Source organism: Molothrus ater, chromosome 3 (assembly GCF_012460135.2).
Source record: "Molothrus ater isolate BHLD 08-10-18 breed brown headed cowbird chromosome 3, BPBGC_Mater_1.1, whole genome shotgun sequence".
NCBI lineage: Eukaryota > Metazoa > Chordata > Aves > Passeriformes > Icteridae > Molothrus > Molothrus ater.
In genome coordinates, this window is record NC_050480.2 from 85364042 (window position 1) to 85380374 (window position 16333).

At 34.3% G+C, this 16333-nt stretch overlaps 1 protein-coding gene across 1 annotated transcript in view; it reads right to left on the reverse strand.

Moving 5' to 3' along the window:
- Positions 1 to 16333, reverse strand: part of CSMD1 (CUB and Sushi multiple domains 1) — a 1073317-nt gene that overhangs the window by 49779 nt on the left and 1007205 nt on the right. Inside the window, 4 exon segments of the mRNA XM_036380277.2 lie at positions 1158 to 1331; positions 4596 to 4769; positions 11840 to 12013; positions 14065 to 14259. Of these exon segments, the coding sequence (XP_036236170.2) occupies positions 1158 to 1331; positions 4596 to 4769; positions 11840 to 12013; positions 14065 to 14259 (717 nt within the window).

Genomic DNA, 16333 nt, shown 5'->3' on the forward strand with positions numbered 1-16333 from the left:
AATATGACCAGGAAAAAAAATTTGTAAATTAGAGCCATTAAAATACATTTCCTTCCAGAGTCTTCACAAAAAGGGCACTGAAGGACATAGAGTATCTCAAGAAGTTTTCCCCAGGCCTTTGAGATCTTTCAGTATATCTTACATGATTTACCTCATGTCCTGCCTTCACTTCTCTGTCAGTTTGCATCTATGATTTGGTCAGAATATTCTCAGTCTGCCTCAGTGATTAAAAAGAAAATGCTTCACAAAATCATTAAATATCAGTATCTTAATGGATTCATCATTGAAAAAGCATGTACTATACCAGTAGAAGTTATTTTGGGGCATATAACATAAAAACACTAATCTAGTGAACTGATTTTAGGTGTCTGATCAAGATACTGGTTGAACAGACCAAAGATGAGATGTTAGCTCCATATTCTGCAACAATAGCCAAAAATTAAAGAAAATAAATAAAAACATTGGTCAAAAATGGAAGGAGTAAAAAAACTCCAGAGAGTTTTAATCATAATTACACTACTGGGATCTGGATAAAGAATTCAGTCTGATAATTGTAGATTGTGTTTTAAAATGTTTTTTCTTTGTCCTTTCCTAATATGTTCATCTGATACAGATTTTCTCATAACACAAACCTTTGCTTCATTCTCATCTCTCAAACATGTCCACTTTACTCATAGCATAACACAAATCAAACTCAGATGTCCTTACATAAAACCAAGCAAAATTAAATCTTACTTTATCCCTTTTTTTTTTTTTGGTGGGGTAAGAAAAATGAGGTTTCACATCTGTCAGGTATTGCTAGGAAAAAAGAGAATTAATAATGTTTTGATACATAAATATTCAATTTCATAATGACTATTTATGAAAACTATATTAAAATGCACATAATTCAGGCTAGACAGGCAACTGTCATTTATTGATGTAATATAACTTTTGTGATACAAAGTTCACTTTATATGTCTATAAATTAGATGCTGGTGATTGCAGTCTGAGAACTTTGAGGTAAAAATACTGAAAATCTCAGCTTCCCCAATACTCAGCTGTAACAACAATCTCTAGTATAGAAATGCAGAAACTCAAATAAAGGTGAGAAGAAGTTCCTAAAGCACAGACTTGTGAGTTTTTTTGAGTATTTTGAGGGAGGGTAAAACTCTTACCTCGGCAGTTGGGTAAAGGGCTACTCCACTGCCCACTGCTTCGACACTGTGCTCGAGAAGCACCCTGAAGTAAGTATCCAGTGTTGCAGGTAAAATTTACCACATCATTTAAATTGAACTCACTGCCATTGGTCATTCCATGAGCTGGATTCCCAGGATGTCCACATGTGATTGCTGTTAGAAGAAAAACATGCAGGTTAGCACCTAAGTGAAAGGTACTGATCCATGGAACCACTTGCGGGTTGGAGCTCCTTTGCCATTTTGGTTTTTGATTTTGGTTTTTTTTTTTTCCCTTCTCAATTTGTCTTTGACATTTATACAAGACATATAAGAAAAAGAATAGGATATATTTATTGAGAATTCTTAACTGTGCTACTTTTTGCCTTATGTTGAAAGTTGTAATTAATCTAAATCTATATTTATATGTGTATATATATATAAAATATATGCATTTTCACAAACATTTAAATGCATTTTAGTGGGTCATTAGACCACTAAAAATGCATTTAAAAATTCCTACTAATACAAATAAAGGATTTTTTTTCCCATCAAGCTTTAACATGTAGTAGAGCCAAACAAATTTGATGCACTATTTCAGAACATTCTGGAGTTCTGAAGCATTCCAGTTTCAAAGGTCTTGCATTGTTTTGCTAAAGTAGTGATTCTTTTAATCTGATTTTCTTATGACTATAAAGAAATAATTTTGGGGAGTAAATCTTTCCCATTATATATTATGTGTGTTGATTTTGCTAAAACAGAACTTATAAAATAGGCTTATTATGGTCAAGCTCTAGTTTTCTCATGTGACAAGATATTAAAATATTTTAGAAAAAGATATAAAAGCATAGATACTAACAATGTAAAATCAGAATGTATATATGCACACATGCACAAACACAGAACTTCTCATCTCTATACTAGTGATACTTATCCTACTTAAATAAATAATCTATAAGCATGTTTATTTTTTCATTTGATTTCGTTGTGCTGCTACTCACAAGGAACTAAGCAGAAATCTTATTTCCTATTAAATCTCAATAAGAAGCAAGTGGAAAGACCTTTCAGAAAATACTTGGCTAAGGTGTGGTCCAACTGATTATCCAGCAGAGAGATGGGGAAAGACCTGTGTGTCACAAATTTTGCAAGATGAAGGAGGCTGACTTGTATATGAAACTAAGAATGTTAAGTAGTCATGGGTGTAGAACTACAAGTGCTTCTTTAGGTATTATTTTTTAAGACAACAATGTCTGGTACTTTACAAATCTAAAAATCCTTTCAAAGTAAATTAAAAATATAAAAAGATGTGATTTTCTGTAAAAAGCTCACAAAATAAAGACCAATCTGGGGCAAATTTTCAGGGGCACAACCTCTAATGTCTTTGTAACGTCTCTGCTATTGTATTGGATCTAGCTGAGATGGATGTCTTACAGTGCTGTGCTTTGTCTCATTAGCTGGAAAGGTGTTGAGAGCACCCAACTGTTTTGCTAACACCCAACTGTTTTGCTACTGCTGAGCAGCACTGCACAGCATCACTGCTGTCTCCCCAACATTCCATCTTCCCACCAGTAGGCTGGGAGGGTCTCAAACTCGCAAGTGAATATAACCAGGTTAGCTGACCAAGGGGATGCTCCATTCTGTATGATTGCTCAGATAAAACAGCTGGAGGAGGTGGAGGAGGAAGGGGCAGGGTGGCAGCAGGGAAGGAGGAGAGGTATCATCCATTATTTACACACATGTTTTGGAGCAACTGTTACACAGGCTGATGCGCTCTTTCTTGCGACACAGCCAGACATTGCTTGCTCATGGGAAGTAGAAAAGGAAAAATTTATTTTCTTTGCTTGCACATGCAAACATTCCTTTTGTTTTAGTAAGCTGCCATCTTATTTTTTTCCCCTGCCTTTCTGAGGAGGGGAGTGAGAGTAGTTCAGTGGCCACCTGGCATCCAGCCAACGTCAACCCACCAGAGCCATATTTCTAACTCAGGCTCCACAATACTCAGTCAGAAAAATATTTCAGTAGAACACATTCCTAGCATTGGTGAACAGTATGTTTTCACTTTACATCCCAGAAATAAGAGTCTAATTGTTATGGGAATTTCTTAAGTAAATTAATCAAAGGAGGAAAATCCCCTAAAGTTTGGACGCTGACATAAACCAAATCATCTTGCATGGTTTTTTAGTCTGGCTGGTGTTCTAAGCAAAAGAAAACCATCTTGCAATGATAAACAGTAGGCAAACTCTAATAACAGAACCTGATGCCAGTTCTTCATAATGGTAGCAATAACATCCATATAAGAAGGAGCAGCCTCCTGCCCCTCCTATGCCCTCCCAGATTTGCCCCTTTCTTTGGGAGGAATTCTATTCACTCCACATTCAAATGAATGCACTAATAGTAACAATGCTAGTTGTGACTCCTTTAATGAATATAAATCACTTGAAGATATAAACAAGATTTTAAAAGGGCAATGACATTTGGCAGATATTTTCTGCCACTGTATACATATAAAAATTTTCAAGAAAATACTGAACATTTAGAAATTTGGTATTTATTGAACAGAAAAGCTGACCCTCTTAGTGATTCTCTGTGTAGACAATGCTTATGCCTGAATTACAGACATCTTAAAAAATGCAACACTGAAATAGTTGATATAAATTCTCCATTAGAAATAAAAAATATGTATAAAAATGGGGCTCTTTAATAAAACTGAAATTAAAGAGAAATAAAATCAACTACATAATAAAGTAACAAAATAAAAAACGGATAAATTTGACTTGACTGATTAAATGGCTGATGGTTCAGAAAATGTCAGATAATCTGCCACACAAATTAAGAACTAGAGAAGGAAAGACTCCGCAATTCTAGCCTTTAATAATGGGATTTTCAAAAACAGGTGAATTGAGAAAATAGTAAAGGCTATAAAAAAGTTAACATCTCTCCTAACAGATGTAGTATAATCCAATGCCATGCCTTGCTTGCATTGGTAAGTCAGCTTGACAACTTGAGGCCAATTTGCAAAAACAGGCAGTCACGATCAGAAATGCAAGATGAACACTAGTCCAGCTTTGTCCTTAAAGGAATTTTTCACTCTTCATGGAAAAAAAAATAGGAGAGAGGCTCAGCAAGCCCACAGTTGGCATTACAACTATGCCTGGACAGGGAGAAAGTGATGGATTAAGTTACACAGTTGCAGCCTGCTATTCAAACCCCCTCAGCGCCTATGCCATCCCGTTTCTGAAACAACAGATATCAGGAGTTACTGGAAATATTAACAAGTCCATGCTAGGTTAGAAACTGGATCATAACAACCCTTGTAACTGACAACAGGTCCACTAAACCTCTGATCCAAGCCCAAACAGTTTTGAACATCCAATCCACTATTAATATTCTATTACATTTAAAATAGAAGCAACAATTCAGTGAAAAATTAATTGTACTTACGGACACAAACAGGAGTTTGTCCAGACCACTTGTGGTCCTGCAGGCAAATTCGGACAGATGTACCAACAAGTCGAAAGCCAGGATTACACTGGTAGACTACAGTGTCACGGTAACTGAAACCATCCCCACTAATATGGCCATTTACAATCGGGTCTGGTGAGCCACAGTGACCAGCTACAATGAAAGAACAACCCATCAAAAACATGTATTTTTTTGCTAAAAAAAAATTTGCTTAAATTTTGCTAAAATTTACAAGAAAAGAAAAACCAACAAAATTTCAGCTTTCTTTTCAATAAACAATATATTTAGAGTCAACTACTGCACTGTGCAGAACAAGTTCTCAGGTATAAAACCTTTAGATGATATTTCTTCTACTTCTTTGAAGGAGAAAATAATGAATTAGAGAAATGAGAATTCTATGATGAAATAATAGTACCGGTTTGAGAGTTAAAGACCTCATACTTCCATGGGGAAAAAGGCAACCTTACTAAGGCACTTCACCATAATAAAAAATAGAAGAAGAGTATTTTTGTTGGTACTGACCAAATTTTAAAGCAATATAAAGAAGAGTTTACTATAATTTTGACATGAATATGAATTTATAAGCCTTTTTGAGATAGAAGGCATGAACAAGAATGAATGTCTGCCTGCACTGTTTCCTCCTTATTTCAGCTGCTGTTAAAACATTACAGAATCCATTGTTCCAGGATAATAGCAGTCTTGGCAGTGAGGAAGCCAAGTAATGATTTAATTAATTCTGGATTCTTTATTCTGTTTGAAAACACAATTGCTGAGCAAAAATCTATTTCTCTTTACTGATTAAGGAGGAGAAAAAAGTTTGGTTTTGTTTTTTTGGTTTTTTTTGTTTGTTTGGTTGGGTTTTTTTTGGTGACACTGATTAATTACAACTGCAGTAATTTCATCTAAAACATGTGCTAAGTTCTCATTTTGAGAGGTGAGGACTGGGACCTAAGGCTCCAGTCTGAAGCTACAATTGGTTGTGGGTATGTGTGATCACTTCTGTTTCGTGCAGGCTGTATCCATAAACAACAACTTGTTTGCACCTTTTCTTTGGGATTCAATCTTTCTAATAAAGCCCCTTTATTGTTTTAGACATTATATTTCATTCCCACCTAACAGCTCCTCTAATACACTAGAAAGATAAAGCATACACCATTTTATTAGGTTTTTCATACACGCAGGATTATTATAAAAATCCTAATAGTAGGATTGCTGATACCTCTAAGCATTGTCGTATTCTGCAAATTTGAGGAAGAAAGTATGAATGCAAGTTTTTCGCTAATTGTACAGCTATCTTTCCCCTTACAACACAGAATGTGGCAACAGAGGACACTGAAAACATATTTTTACCCTTGAAATGTGTCATGGAATAATTTATCTTATTTTTCTCAGTCCAAATTAGTAATATGATCCCTTTTACCCTTCTCTCTCCTCCAGCCTCACTCAGCCTCTCCTTGTCTAAAAGATATTCCAGCCCCTGGCCCCTAAATGGGTTCTTCCCCTGAACTTGCTTCATTTTGCAATATCTCTCTTGTATGGTGGAGGACACAAAAACCACACACAATTTTCCACATGAGTGCTGAAGAGGAAATAATAACCATGACCTGGTGACCACACTGGTGCTCATACACTCCAGTATGATAGTTCTACTGCAAGGCCACACTTTTAACTCTTAGTCAGCCTCTCCACTCAGTCACCTGGGTGCTTTCTCTAAAGTTTTTTTTTACCCAGTCAGTTCCAAGAGTACTCACAAATGGCATTATTCAAGGCAAAGGGCAGGATTCTGCATTTGTCTTTCCTGAACTTTATGACCTTCCTGTCGGCCCATGCCTCCAGATTTTAAAGATCTCTCTGTCTAGCAGTACTAGAATCCACACATCGACTGTTCTCCCATCATTTCGTGTCACCCTCAAACTTGCTGCAGCTGCATCCCAATTTGTTATCCAGTGAGGGACAGAGCTGGAGAATGTGGGCCTTTGTATTCATCCCCAGCATCCACTGGTTCCTAGTCACACTTGGAATCAAGAAACAATACCCCTAGAGTTTGCTGGCTCGATTAGTTTTCCATCCATTTTGCAGTCCCCCCATCCAGTCCCTGTCTTCCCAATTTGGCTACATAGATACAAGGGGAGACTGTTTCAAAAGTTTTGCTAAACCACAAAGTGAAAGAAATCTACTGCTGAAATCTACATCTCATGAGACAGTCACTGGAAAAGGCAGTAAGATTATCAAGGTTTGCTTTTGATTCTTCCATCCTGCCTGTTCCCAATCATTTTCTTATTTTCCCTATGCCTAGAAATTAGTTCCTAATATTTTCTCCCTATTTTTTTCCCAGGAAGGGAGGTGAAATAGAAAGGAATACATTTGGATTTTTTTTTTCATTTTCTAGCTCTAAATAATAAAGAATTGAAAAGCAGTAGCTGCACAGAAGACAAACACAGGACCACAGGGAATTTCAAGAAGAAAAATAGATGAAATGTGCCACCTGGCATAAAGAAAAATATTATGCATTTCTCTTAAATGGGGATTTAATGAGTTGCTGAACTTATTATGAAAGTCATTTCATTTACAGATCATTCCACCTACTGTATTTAATGATTTTTCAGGGAATTTTGACTCATTTAAATTAACTATTCCAAAATATCAAGAACTGAAAGAGCACTGCAATGACACAAATGTATGTAATTTTCTCATCAGCTAAAATTAAAGAAAATGAAGAAGTCTGTGAGGGGATTTTTAAAAATAAAATATTCCCTCCAGAATTTAGAAAATTGTTCATATGCATCAGGGTTGGTTCAGCAGTTTTATTCTGAAACACCTGGAAAGCATGATACAAATAATTCTATTTTATTTTAGTAAGAATTTAAAATAAAAGTCAATATCATAATATTATACTGCAATTTACCTATGAGTTATCAATTAAAGGATTAGATATTTTACACAACCATAGTCCACAGCAGCATGTTTTCATAAAGATAAATCTAAGGCATTATAAATATCATATAATTAAAAGATGGAATGAAGTAAATTATATTTAACTTTAGATTTTAAGTGTGTCCTTGATTTTTTATGTGTAGTTTTGCACATGAAAGGTGTAAAAACACAGGGAAAAATATGTTTTCAGGAAAACACACTGATCTGCAATTAAGTGCCACTGATTTTGCAGATGGAGTAAGGCAAATTAAATGCTTCCAATTTGCCCTGTGCCCTCTATGAACCTGTGATCAGCCATACACACAAATCATACATAAAAACAAGTAGGTTTGTGATTTTAGTTGTAAATATTCTTGGAAGGAAAAAGGGGAAAGAGACATATTATAAAATTAAAAGATACATATGTTGAGTGAGTGAAATTGAAAGAAATCTTGCATACCAATTAATATTTATGCTTGTATAACTAATAAAAATAAATACATGTAATGCTGACAAACTGAAAATGTAGGTCTTAAATTGAGCCTTAGACTCATTAACTACAATCCCTGATTTTAGCTTTCTATAGGGACAAATAATAAGGAATTGACAAACCCTTTCCTAAGGTACAGAAATTAGTGTACTCATCTAACCTGAAATCATAAACTAATTCTACACTTATCAGCGGATAATATAAAGTGGTATCTATTTTCATCTATAGATGTCTTGAATTATATTCATGGAGGTACAGTGTAGATAAAAAGCATCTCTAACTCATTATAATTCCTTTGAAATGGAAAGATTCATTCAGAGCTCCCTGCATGTCTGCCTTCTGATTTTCACAGGCTTCAGATAAGTCTTAAAGGCACCTCTGAAATAAATTTGTAGCATTTTGTCCTTGAAATTTAGGAATATTCAATTAGCAGTATTCACATCATCTAGCTTTAAAATGTAAGAATTTACCTTTCCTGAATTGCTCTCTGGAGGAGCCTACACAGCTCCATTGACCTTGAATTGTGTTCTTAGTTGCATCTAAATTAAGTGTCTGAAGAACATGGTATTAATATACTTTATGTGAAAGCATGTAAGAGAGACAAAAATGAGCTTAGTAGCAGAAATAAAACTTTCTGCAGCACGCATGGGGTAACTCAAATTTAGACTTTCACACTCAAAGCTGTATAATATTTTTAGCACTATAGAGCCTGTCTGATTTTGAAATAGCAAGGACTAAGTAGTGGTTAACCTGCCAGCTCTAAATGGGATCTTTTTTGTCTGGTGAGGTAAATCCGTGCATTTAACAGTTCTAAGCATAGGGCTTCATTCAACAATGAAATCAATCAAACAGGAACTAAAGTCCATCTAAGTTTCTAGGAGAAGAATAGAATTGGGAAGTATCATAAAGCAAGCAATGCCTTTACTACAGTAATAGTTCCTACCAGATGTCCCATGTTCATTACAAGTGGGAATAGATCTGTAAAAATAATTTAAAATGCAGAATGCAGATAATCAGGTGGGAAAAAATAAAAAAAATATTATTTATAAGGAGATATTAGTAATCTATACCAATTTCAATGGAGATTTGTAAAATCTGAATTAGAAAAATCCAGCAAAAAAAAAAAAATCCTACAAATTACTCCTGGAGAAGAAAAGGACAACTTCATATAAATTTAATTCAAGCTGCATGTAGACACAATCTTTCCTAAATATGAGATCTAATAAACTTATTAACTGTTTCCCAAACAGTTAAAAGCTTCACTAAGTATCATTTCTAAACTGACTTGCAGAATAATGTGGTATTGTTCTATATATGTAATATACATATATATACATGTAAGTTATGTACTGAAAATTCTCCATCTCTACACTATTTACATCTAAAGACATGACTACCATAGACAGCTAATCTTCTGTGAATGTTCAATGTAATGTTATTTCTCAATAGTCAGAATAGAAGAAAAAAATCCTCTTTCCCGGCCTGTCATGAGCAAGAGCGATTTATAATTCAAACAGAATCCACTGAGACTTGTGTATTGTTTAGTTTCCATATGTTGGCAGCCAAATTATCCTGCATATAGCATTTCAAAAAAGAAAAGTATAGTACATAAGTACTAAATACTGTTATTATTGATCAGATTATGAAGTGATATTTCAGGTTATTCAAAATGAATGAATACTAATACATATCTTTATGCTTGAATTCATTACATGCAGGTGTCAGGCAATACCCTGGCAATGAGTAGTGTAACATACTGGAAGAGCCTACAGACATAATAGTTCTTTTTTTTTGCAATAGACTTTGCATGTTCAGAGCAGAAGAAAGGGCTGTGGAGAACACTCTTACACATACAAATTTTGGGCTGTTGGGTCTTCAGAGTTGCAGTTCCAACATATTTAAATGTTAGTCAGCCTCAGTTCAGGGATAACCTCACAGCAGTAGATGGCTGATGTGTTTTTAGCTACAAAGCCTCTGTATACTTCCGCTGTGGAACTGATGAACTTACACATGAAAAAGTAATGCTGAATCATAGCATTCCCCTAAGCAGCACCTCAGTGCAAATTTTTACCTAGGTAACAAGTATTTTACTTCTTTACTGCTCTGAATATCAACAGAAGTAGCAATTGGTGTACTCTGCTTATGCCTATATCCTATGCTTATGCTATCCTATGCTTATTTCCTGCATCAAAATGGTATCTTTCTTAATACAGCATATTTCAAATTGAACAATCAGGTGTGAAAATATATCAAGCCAGAGGAGTGTTCTTCATTTTCATAAAATTTGCCAGAAATAACAGCATCTTGCTGGGAAGCCACTAATAAGGAAGTGACATTTAGAAGTTAGGTTAGGTCGTTGAGACAATGGTCAGTACTTCTGACCACTCCATGTCTGAAGAGACAACATACTACAAAACTGCATTCAAAAAAATTGAACTACAAACATTCCTGTTGCAAAATGAAGCACTCAATCAGGAATACTTAATGAAAGGTTATAAAATTTTAATTCTGATCTGAATTACATGATTCTGTGCTATTTTTTTCTGAAAATATTGTCTTTTTTTTTTTTTCTGCTGCAGCATAGTATCTTGAGAAATTGAGATGTTAATAGTTAATGGCTCAAAGAAGCCACTGCCCATGTGCCGTCACCAAACCTCCCCCCTCACTGAATGAGCCTCAGCAAATTCTGGAAATCTGGACATAAAGTTAAGCCACCTGACAGGAGCTTGAGATAAGATAAAGGTGTTTCTATTGCCCAATTATCTTGGGTCTAAGTAAACAAGCCTGGGGAGAAGAATGTATCCACAAGAAAAGCCAACTCAGCAACTGCGCTAAAAAACAGTTCTGTCTGGGTCCAGCACAGGGAGGCCATAGCCCACAGACTAATTTCTGAGGCCTTCCACCAGGGGACTGCACATGATCCACAGTGTTGCAACAAATCCACTGTAAAACTCCTCACTACCCAGGAGAGGTGCTTGGACATTCCCATGTATACCTGAATATAAAGATAAGCATGGAACGCTATGTGTTCTGCTAAAATGACATAGTGAGGCAGCAGAGAAGAAAGATGCTTTTTATGTGAGGTTGAGCTCTGAAGAGGAAAGCTGAATTTCTCCTTTCCTCAGAGTAACCAAGTACATTCAACTGTAAGGCAAGAGGAAAATCTGCAAAAAGAGGGCAGACAAAGCAAAAAACTAATTCCAGAAATAAATAAACTGTTCACAACCAAGAATAAAACCACTGCTGAGCCTCAAATGTTACTCAAAAAGAGAACCTTTTCCTTATGTCTGTATTAGGTGTGTGAAACAATATGAGTGGATCTGAAGAGAGCAAGAGTTGGGGTGAGAATGAATGTCCAAACTATATAAATCCCAGGGTTTGAAAGAGTCTTGGTTTTGCTTTACTTTTGATTGCCTCTTGTCTGCTTCCCATGACTGAATGGTCAATATTCTGAATGCTTAATTGTAGTTGGAATGCACCAGGAATAGCCCTAATAGAAGATTACCTTGAAGCTGTTTCATCACACACCCTGCTCCACAAAGAAAAGCGCTGTGAATGTGGGCGATTATTTGAGTCACTTAAAAATCATACTGGTTTGAAAAGCATTACAACAACATAAAAGATAATTTTATGTCTAATGAAAATATATATGTTCATAGAATAGCAGAAAATCGTATACAGGACATAATATTTCCATATTTAAGGTACCTTTATTTTTCATCGATTCAAAAATGTTGCTTGACAAGAGGCTGAAATCCAGTTCTTGATACTTTTAAGACAAAACAAAACAAAACAAGGAACAAAAATTTGGGGGTTTTACCTAGGCATTGGGTTTCAGTACCACTCCAGAGACCATTTGCCAAGCACTCTCTCACATGAGAACCAACTAATGTGTATCCTGTGTTACAAGTGAATATTGCAGTAGCTCCATACACTGTTAAGGTTCCAATCTTATTTCCATTTGGTGGAGATGGAAGACCACCACAGGAGATAACTAGAAAAAAATATAGAAATATAACATACTGAAATATGAAAATGCTTTTCATAATTTTTCATCACCTCATGTTTTCTTAAAAAGTAAATGGAATAGGAATAAATACAAGAGTTGTATTCCATAGAAAGGGATTAAAATTATGCTTGATATGGCAACATATGTTCTAAAACTAAAAATTCTTTGGGATACTTGCATATCTTGACAGCAGTCAATGAATATTTCTAGTTCTGAAACAAGGGAATTACATGAATTCCTGAGAAGGTTGTGGTTATATTCCATATGTACATATCCATGGCTACTCCTCAAATAGACTTTCCCTGGCTGTTTTAAATGTTGTGTAAGTATAAAGTTTTATAAATCTTTTTAACATTTAGTACTCTGAATTGTCATGAACTGTCTTTTTTCTTATTTCCCACTACTATTCATAAGCATATAGCATATATGATTGTCTGCTTGCTAAAACAATAAATCATCTGGTTTTGCCAAAGACTAGATTTGACCAATTATCAGAGAAACTTTCTGTAGCATCAGCTGCAACCCACAGCTATTGCACATCACATGAAGAATTGTCTTTCAAGAATGCATGAAAGTCTAATTTAATTAAAACCATTCTGTCATTGCTTTTGTTTCTAGAAGAGTATACAAAAAACATTGTAATTTAAGATGCAGACCATTGTCCTCAAGAGCTTCAACTGTATTTATACATCAGTATGAATCATATGTTTACTTTCAATAGCATCTTGACCACAACTAAACTTCCTACTTAAAATCCCAAGGTCCCACTCTTACATATTTTTAAATGTTTGCTGTAGAAAACAACTTGGAATTGGTTAGAGTTTGTATAAAATCAAGTGCCAGCTACGATGCAGTTAACTAACTCAGTCATAATCAGAAAATATCATCGATTCTTATGTATATAATGTGCCTAGAGTGAGCAAAATGAGTAAGACTCATTTTGACTACGATCATGTCACATTAATGTAGTTTGGGGATTAGCCTAACATTATAATTCCTAATTTTAATATTGAATATTAATTATATTTATGTTAAAAAAATAAATCAAACTCTTTTTGAAGAGAAAGTAAACTGTAGACTTCAGAAAAATACTCTGCAGTGTGTTTCTGGATCTTAATGATCCATGTCCAATGGATATATTACTGAATATCTCCTGGGGCATGAAGTTTGCTATAATTAAATCCTAATCAGTCCTCTAGTAGAGGGTAAAACAATGTACCTTTCTTATAAATTAACTAATATCTCTTCAATCAGCAACTCTCTGTGTTTCTAATACTTTTCTTTTGGTTAACTGTGTCTGATATGGATCATCCCATTTTCTACTCACATAAAATTTCTGTAATTGCAGAGGGTGGGAAAGAACTATCTTTTCAAAGACTTGTTAGCAGCTGAACAGTAGCTGGATATTAGGCAGAATATCAAAAATATATTTTTTAGTCTGTGTGCACAAAAAAAAAGGGACACAATTGCAGTTAACAGAATTTAAAAAATAACTTTTTGTAAAAGAAGAATGAAGTTTTGGAGAAATTTATTAAGACTTTGGCACTGTAACCCTTGAAGTTTGTATGATTCCACTGAGATTGCCATGGTTCCCTAAAACCTTAAACATCCAAAGTCAAGATTGATGTAATTTATGGCATTTTTGTATGAAGACACTATGAAAGCGCATATGAACATTTCTCCAACAGTACAGTTTTAATGCTTCACCCAAGAGGTCAAAGCATTCATCTTCTAACTCTACTCTGGGTTCTTTTAAAGTAATACCATTTTCTAGTACTTTCTACATACTTATGCACCACGTAGTAGAATAAATACAAATTGATTTCTTGATGGTACGTCATTGACTCTTGTATGAAACATATTGTACTTAACACCTAAGGAGCTGGAAAAAATTAATTTCAAGTTACTGAAAATTTCACACTTTCTTACTTGGAATGTGAGAGCAAAATATTAAACTATTTTATAAATAGTTTATTTATAAAAGAAAATACATGTATTAAAAAGCATAGGATTCTGTAAACAAGTATTTTCCTTACCCTTACAAGCTGGCCTTTCATTGCCTATGCTCCAGGTTCCATTAGCCCTGCACTGTATGACTCTTTGACCCAATAAATAATACCCAGGACTGCAGCTAAGCATGACTTGAGCTCCATACTCATCCAGTGACCCAGAAATCAGTCTCCAGACAACATGTTCTGACAGAAGAGTCTCTATGCTGGGGCAGGTTACAGCTGTGAAGAAAGAAAAGGTACATTTTAGCATTTTGCCCCTATATTTCTTTATAGGTGAATGTCTCACCTTACAGGCAGATGTTTCACAATCTAAGACTTAGAATACCATAGTCATCTTGGAAAAACAAGTTCTAAGAAAAATAATTCTTATACAAAAAGTATTATAAATTGAACTGGAGTTTGTAGTGTATTTTCATTTAGTGGTTGTAGTGGAATAATGATATACAGTTATACTCTCTAATGAGTTTTATTCAAAGCTTTCAGAGACAAAATACATCACAGACTGTGGTGGATGTAAAAGGGAAAACAAATATTGTTATGTAATGTTTGCAAAGCTTGAAGTTCTTAAGACACATTGCCATAAAAGCTGCGAGCACACATTGAAATGCTAATTATTTTAAAACCATATATTGTGGGTATAGAGGAAAATTATTTAATTCCAGTTTAGAAGATGTTTAAAAAATTATGATATTCTGGAAGATTTTTAGAATTATTTCACTTCTGTTGCTTTTTGTATTTTTTAAGAGAATGCAGTCACTGACTACAGACAAGTATAGTTTATGTTCTTTTTTCAGTTTCAATTTGATGCTCTGCAATTTAAGTCCACAGAATTCTTAAAATATTTATGATATAACATGAATTCTATCTTAATGTACCTATGACTAGACTAGCATTATGAAAATATTTATTACTATTTAAAATAGTTATATTTTTTTATCTTCTACCATGTCATTCAGAATTTGCCTGCTATAGAAAAAATCTGGATTAATTACTGACTGTTTATGTCACTAAGTGAGATTTACTAAGTGAATACATTAGAAAAAACTATTAGCCCAGAAACAGTTGAGAAAAGCTATACTTTCCAAAGAAAATTAACCACCCAAGAAGAAGAAGAAGTAACAGAAATTTAGTTTCTTCATATGTTGCTCAGTGGAAGACAAAAACCTTTGAGGAAGTGTGTAAAAATCCCAAATGAAGAAATAAAGAGCATGGTTCTCATTTATGCTACAATTAATTCGTACCATGCCACCAGGAAAAAGACTAACAAGCTGGCAAAATAAATACATAAATAAATAAATTTTCTACATTTTCTATAGACTTCACATTGAGAGGTATAAAGAGGTTTTATTACAACTATGAATATGTGATGGAAGAGACTAGTTAATGCAATCACTGAACTAAAGGGAAAGTGATAGAATCAAAATTCCTGTAAAAATGTAGATGGTAATGCTAAAATTATACATCTAGCTTCTCCAGTAGTTATCTTAGCCATGGCAAATTTTGGCATATAGGAAAATCAGAACTGAACACAGCATATCTATGAAGATGTGTAAGTATTTATAAAGGAGAAATAATTTGAAGAACTTCCAAATGACAGATTATAATGTTATATTGAGCTGAAATTGTAGAATATTTTCTTTGATTGTTTTTTTAGTATATCTTGGGAAGGACTGCCAGTGTACAATGACTTTGAAACTTAATAGGTCGTCACTTTGGCCTTTAAAACAATATTCTGACTACTGAAGAACGGTATCTCAAGTTAACAGAGGACTTCCTAATTTAATTTACTTTGGTATTAATACTAAACTGCATTTCATAGCTATGGAAATATTATGAACTATCAACCAAGAAACATTCTTCCATATTTATTAAATAAAATATGCATATTGAAGCACTCTGCTTAACATCTTGTAGTGAAAATCGTATAAGTCTTTCAGAAAACAAAACATATTCTAAATAGGAACTTAATGCCTATCAACTTTGACATTTTTATCACTCCTCCTTCCAAACAATAGTTTTATTGGTTTTTTCAAGCACAAAAGCAAGTTTCTTATTTAGTCCAATAGCAAAAATTTTAGTCTTAACCATAGGACATCTCAAGACAGGCTCAGCTATTTCAGACTATGTAAATAAGCTGCATAGATGTTACCTCTACATACTGAGGTCAGTATGCAATTTATTCTTTCTTTATCTATAGATACACTTAAATTTGCAAGCACACTTCACTAACAGCTATCAGATTCTAATGCATAAATGTATAATTTCTAATTCAAGATGTTCCTCAATACTGAGT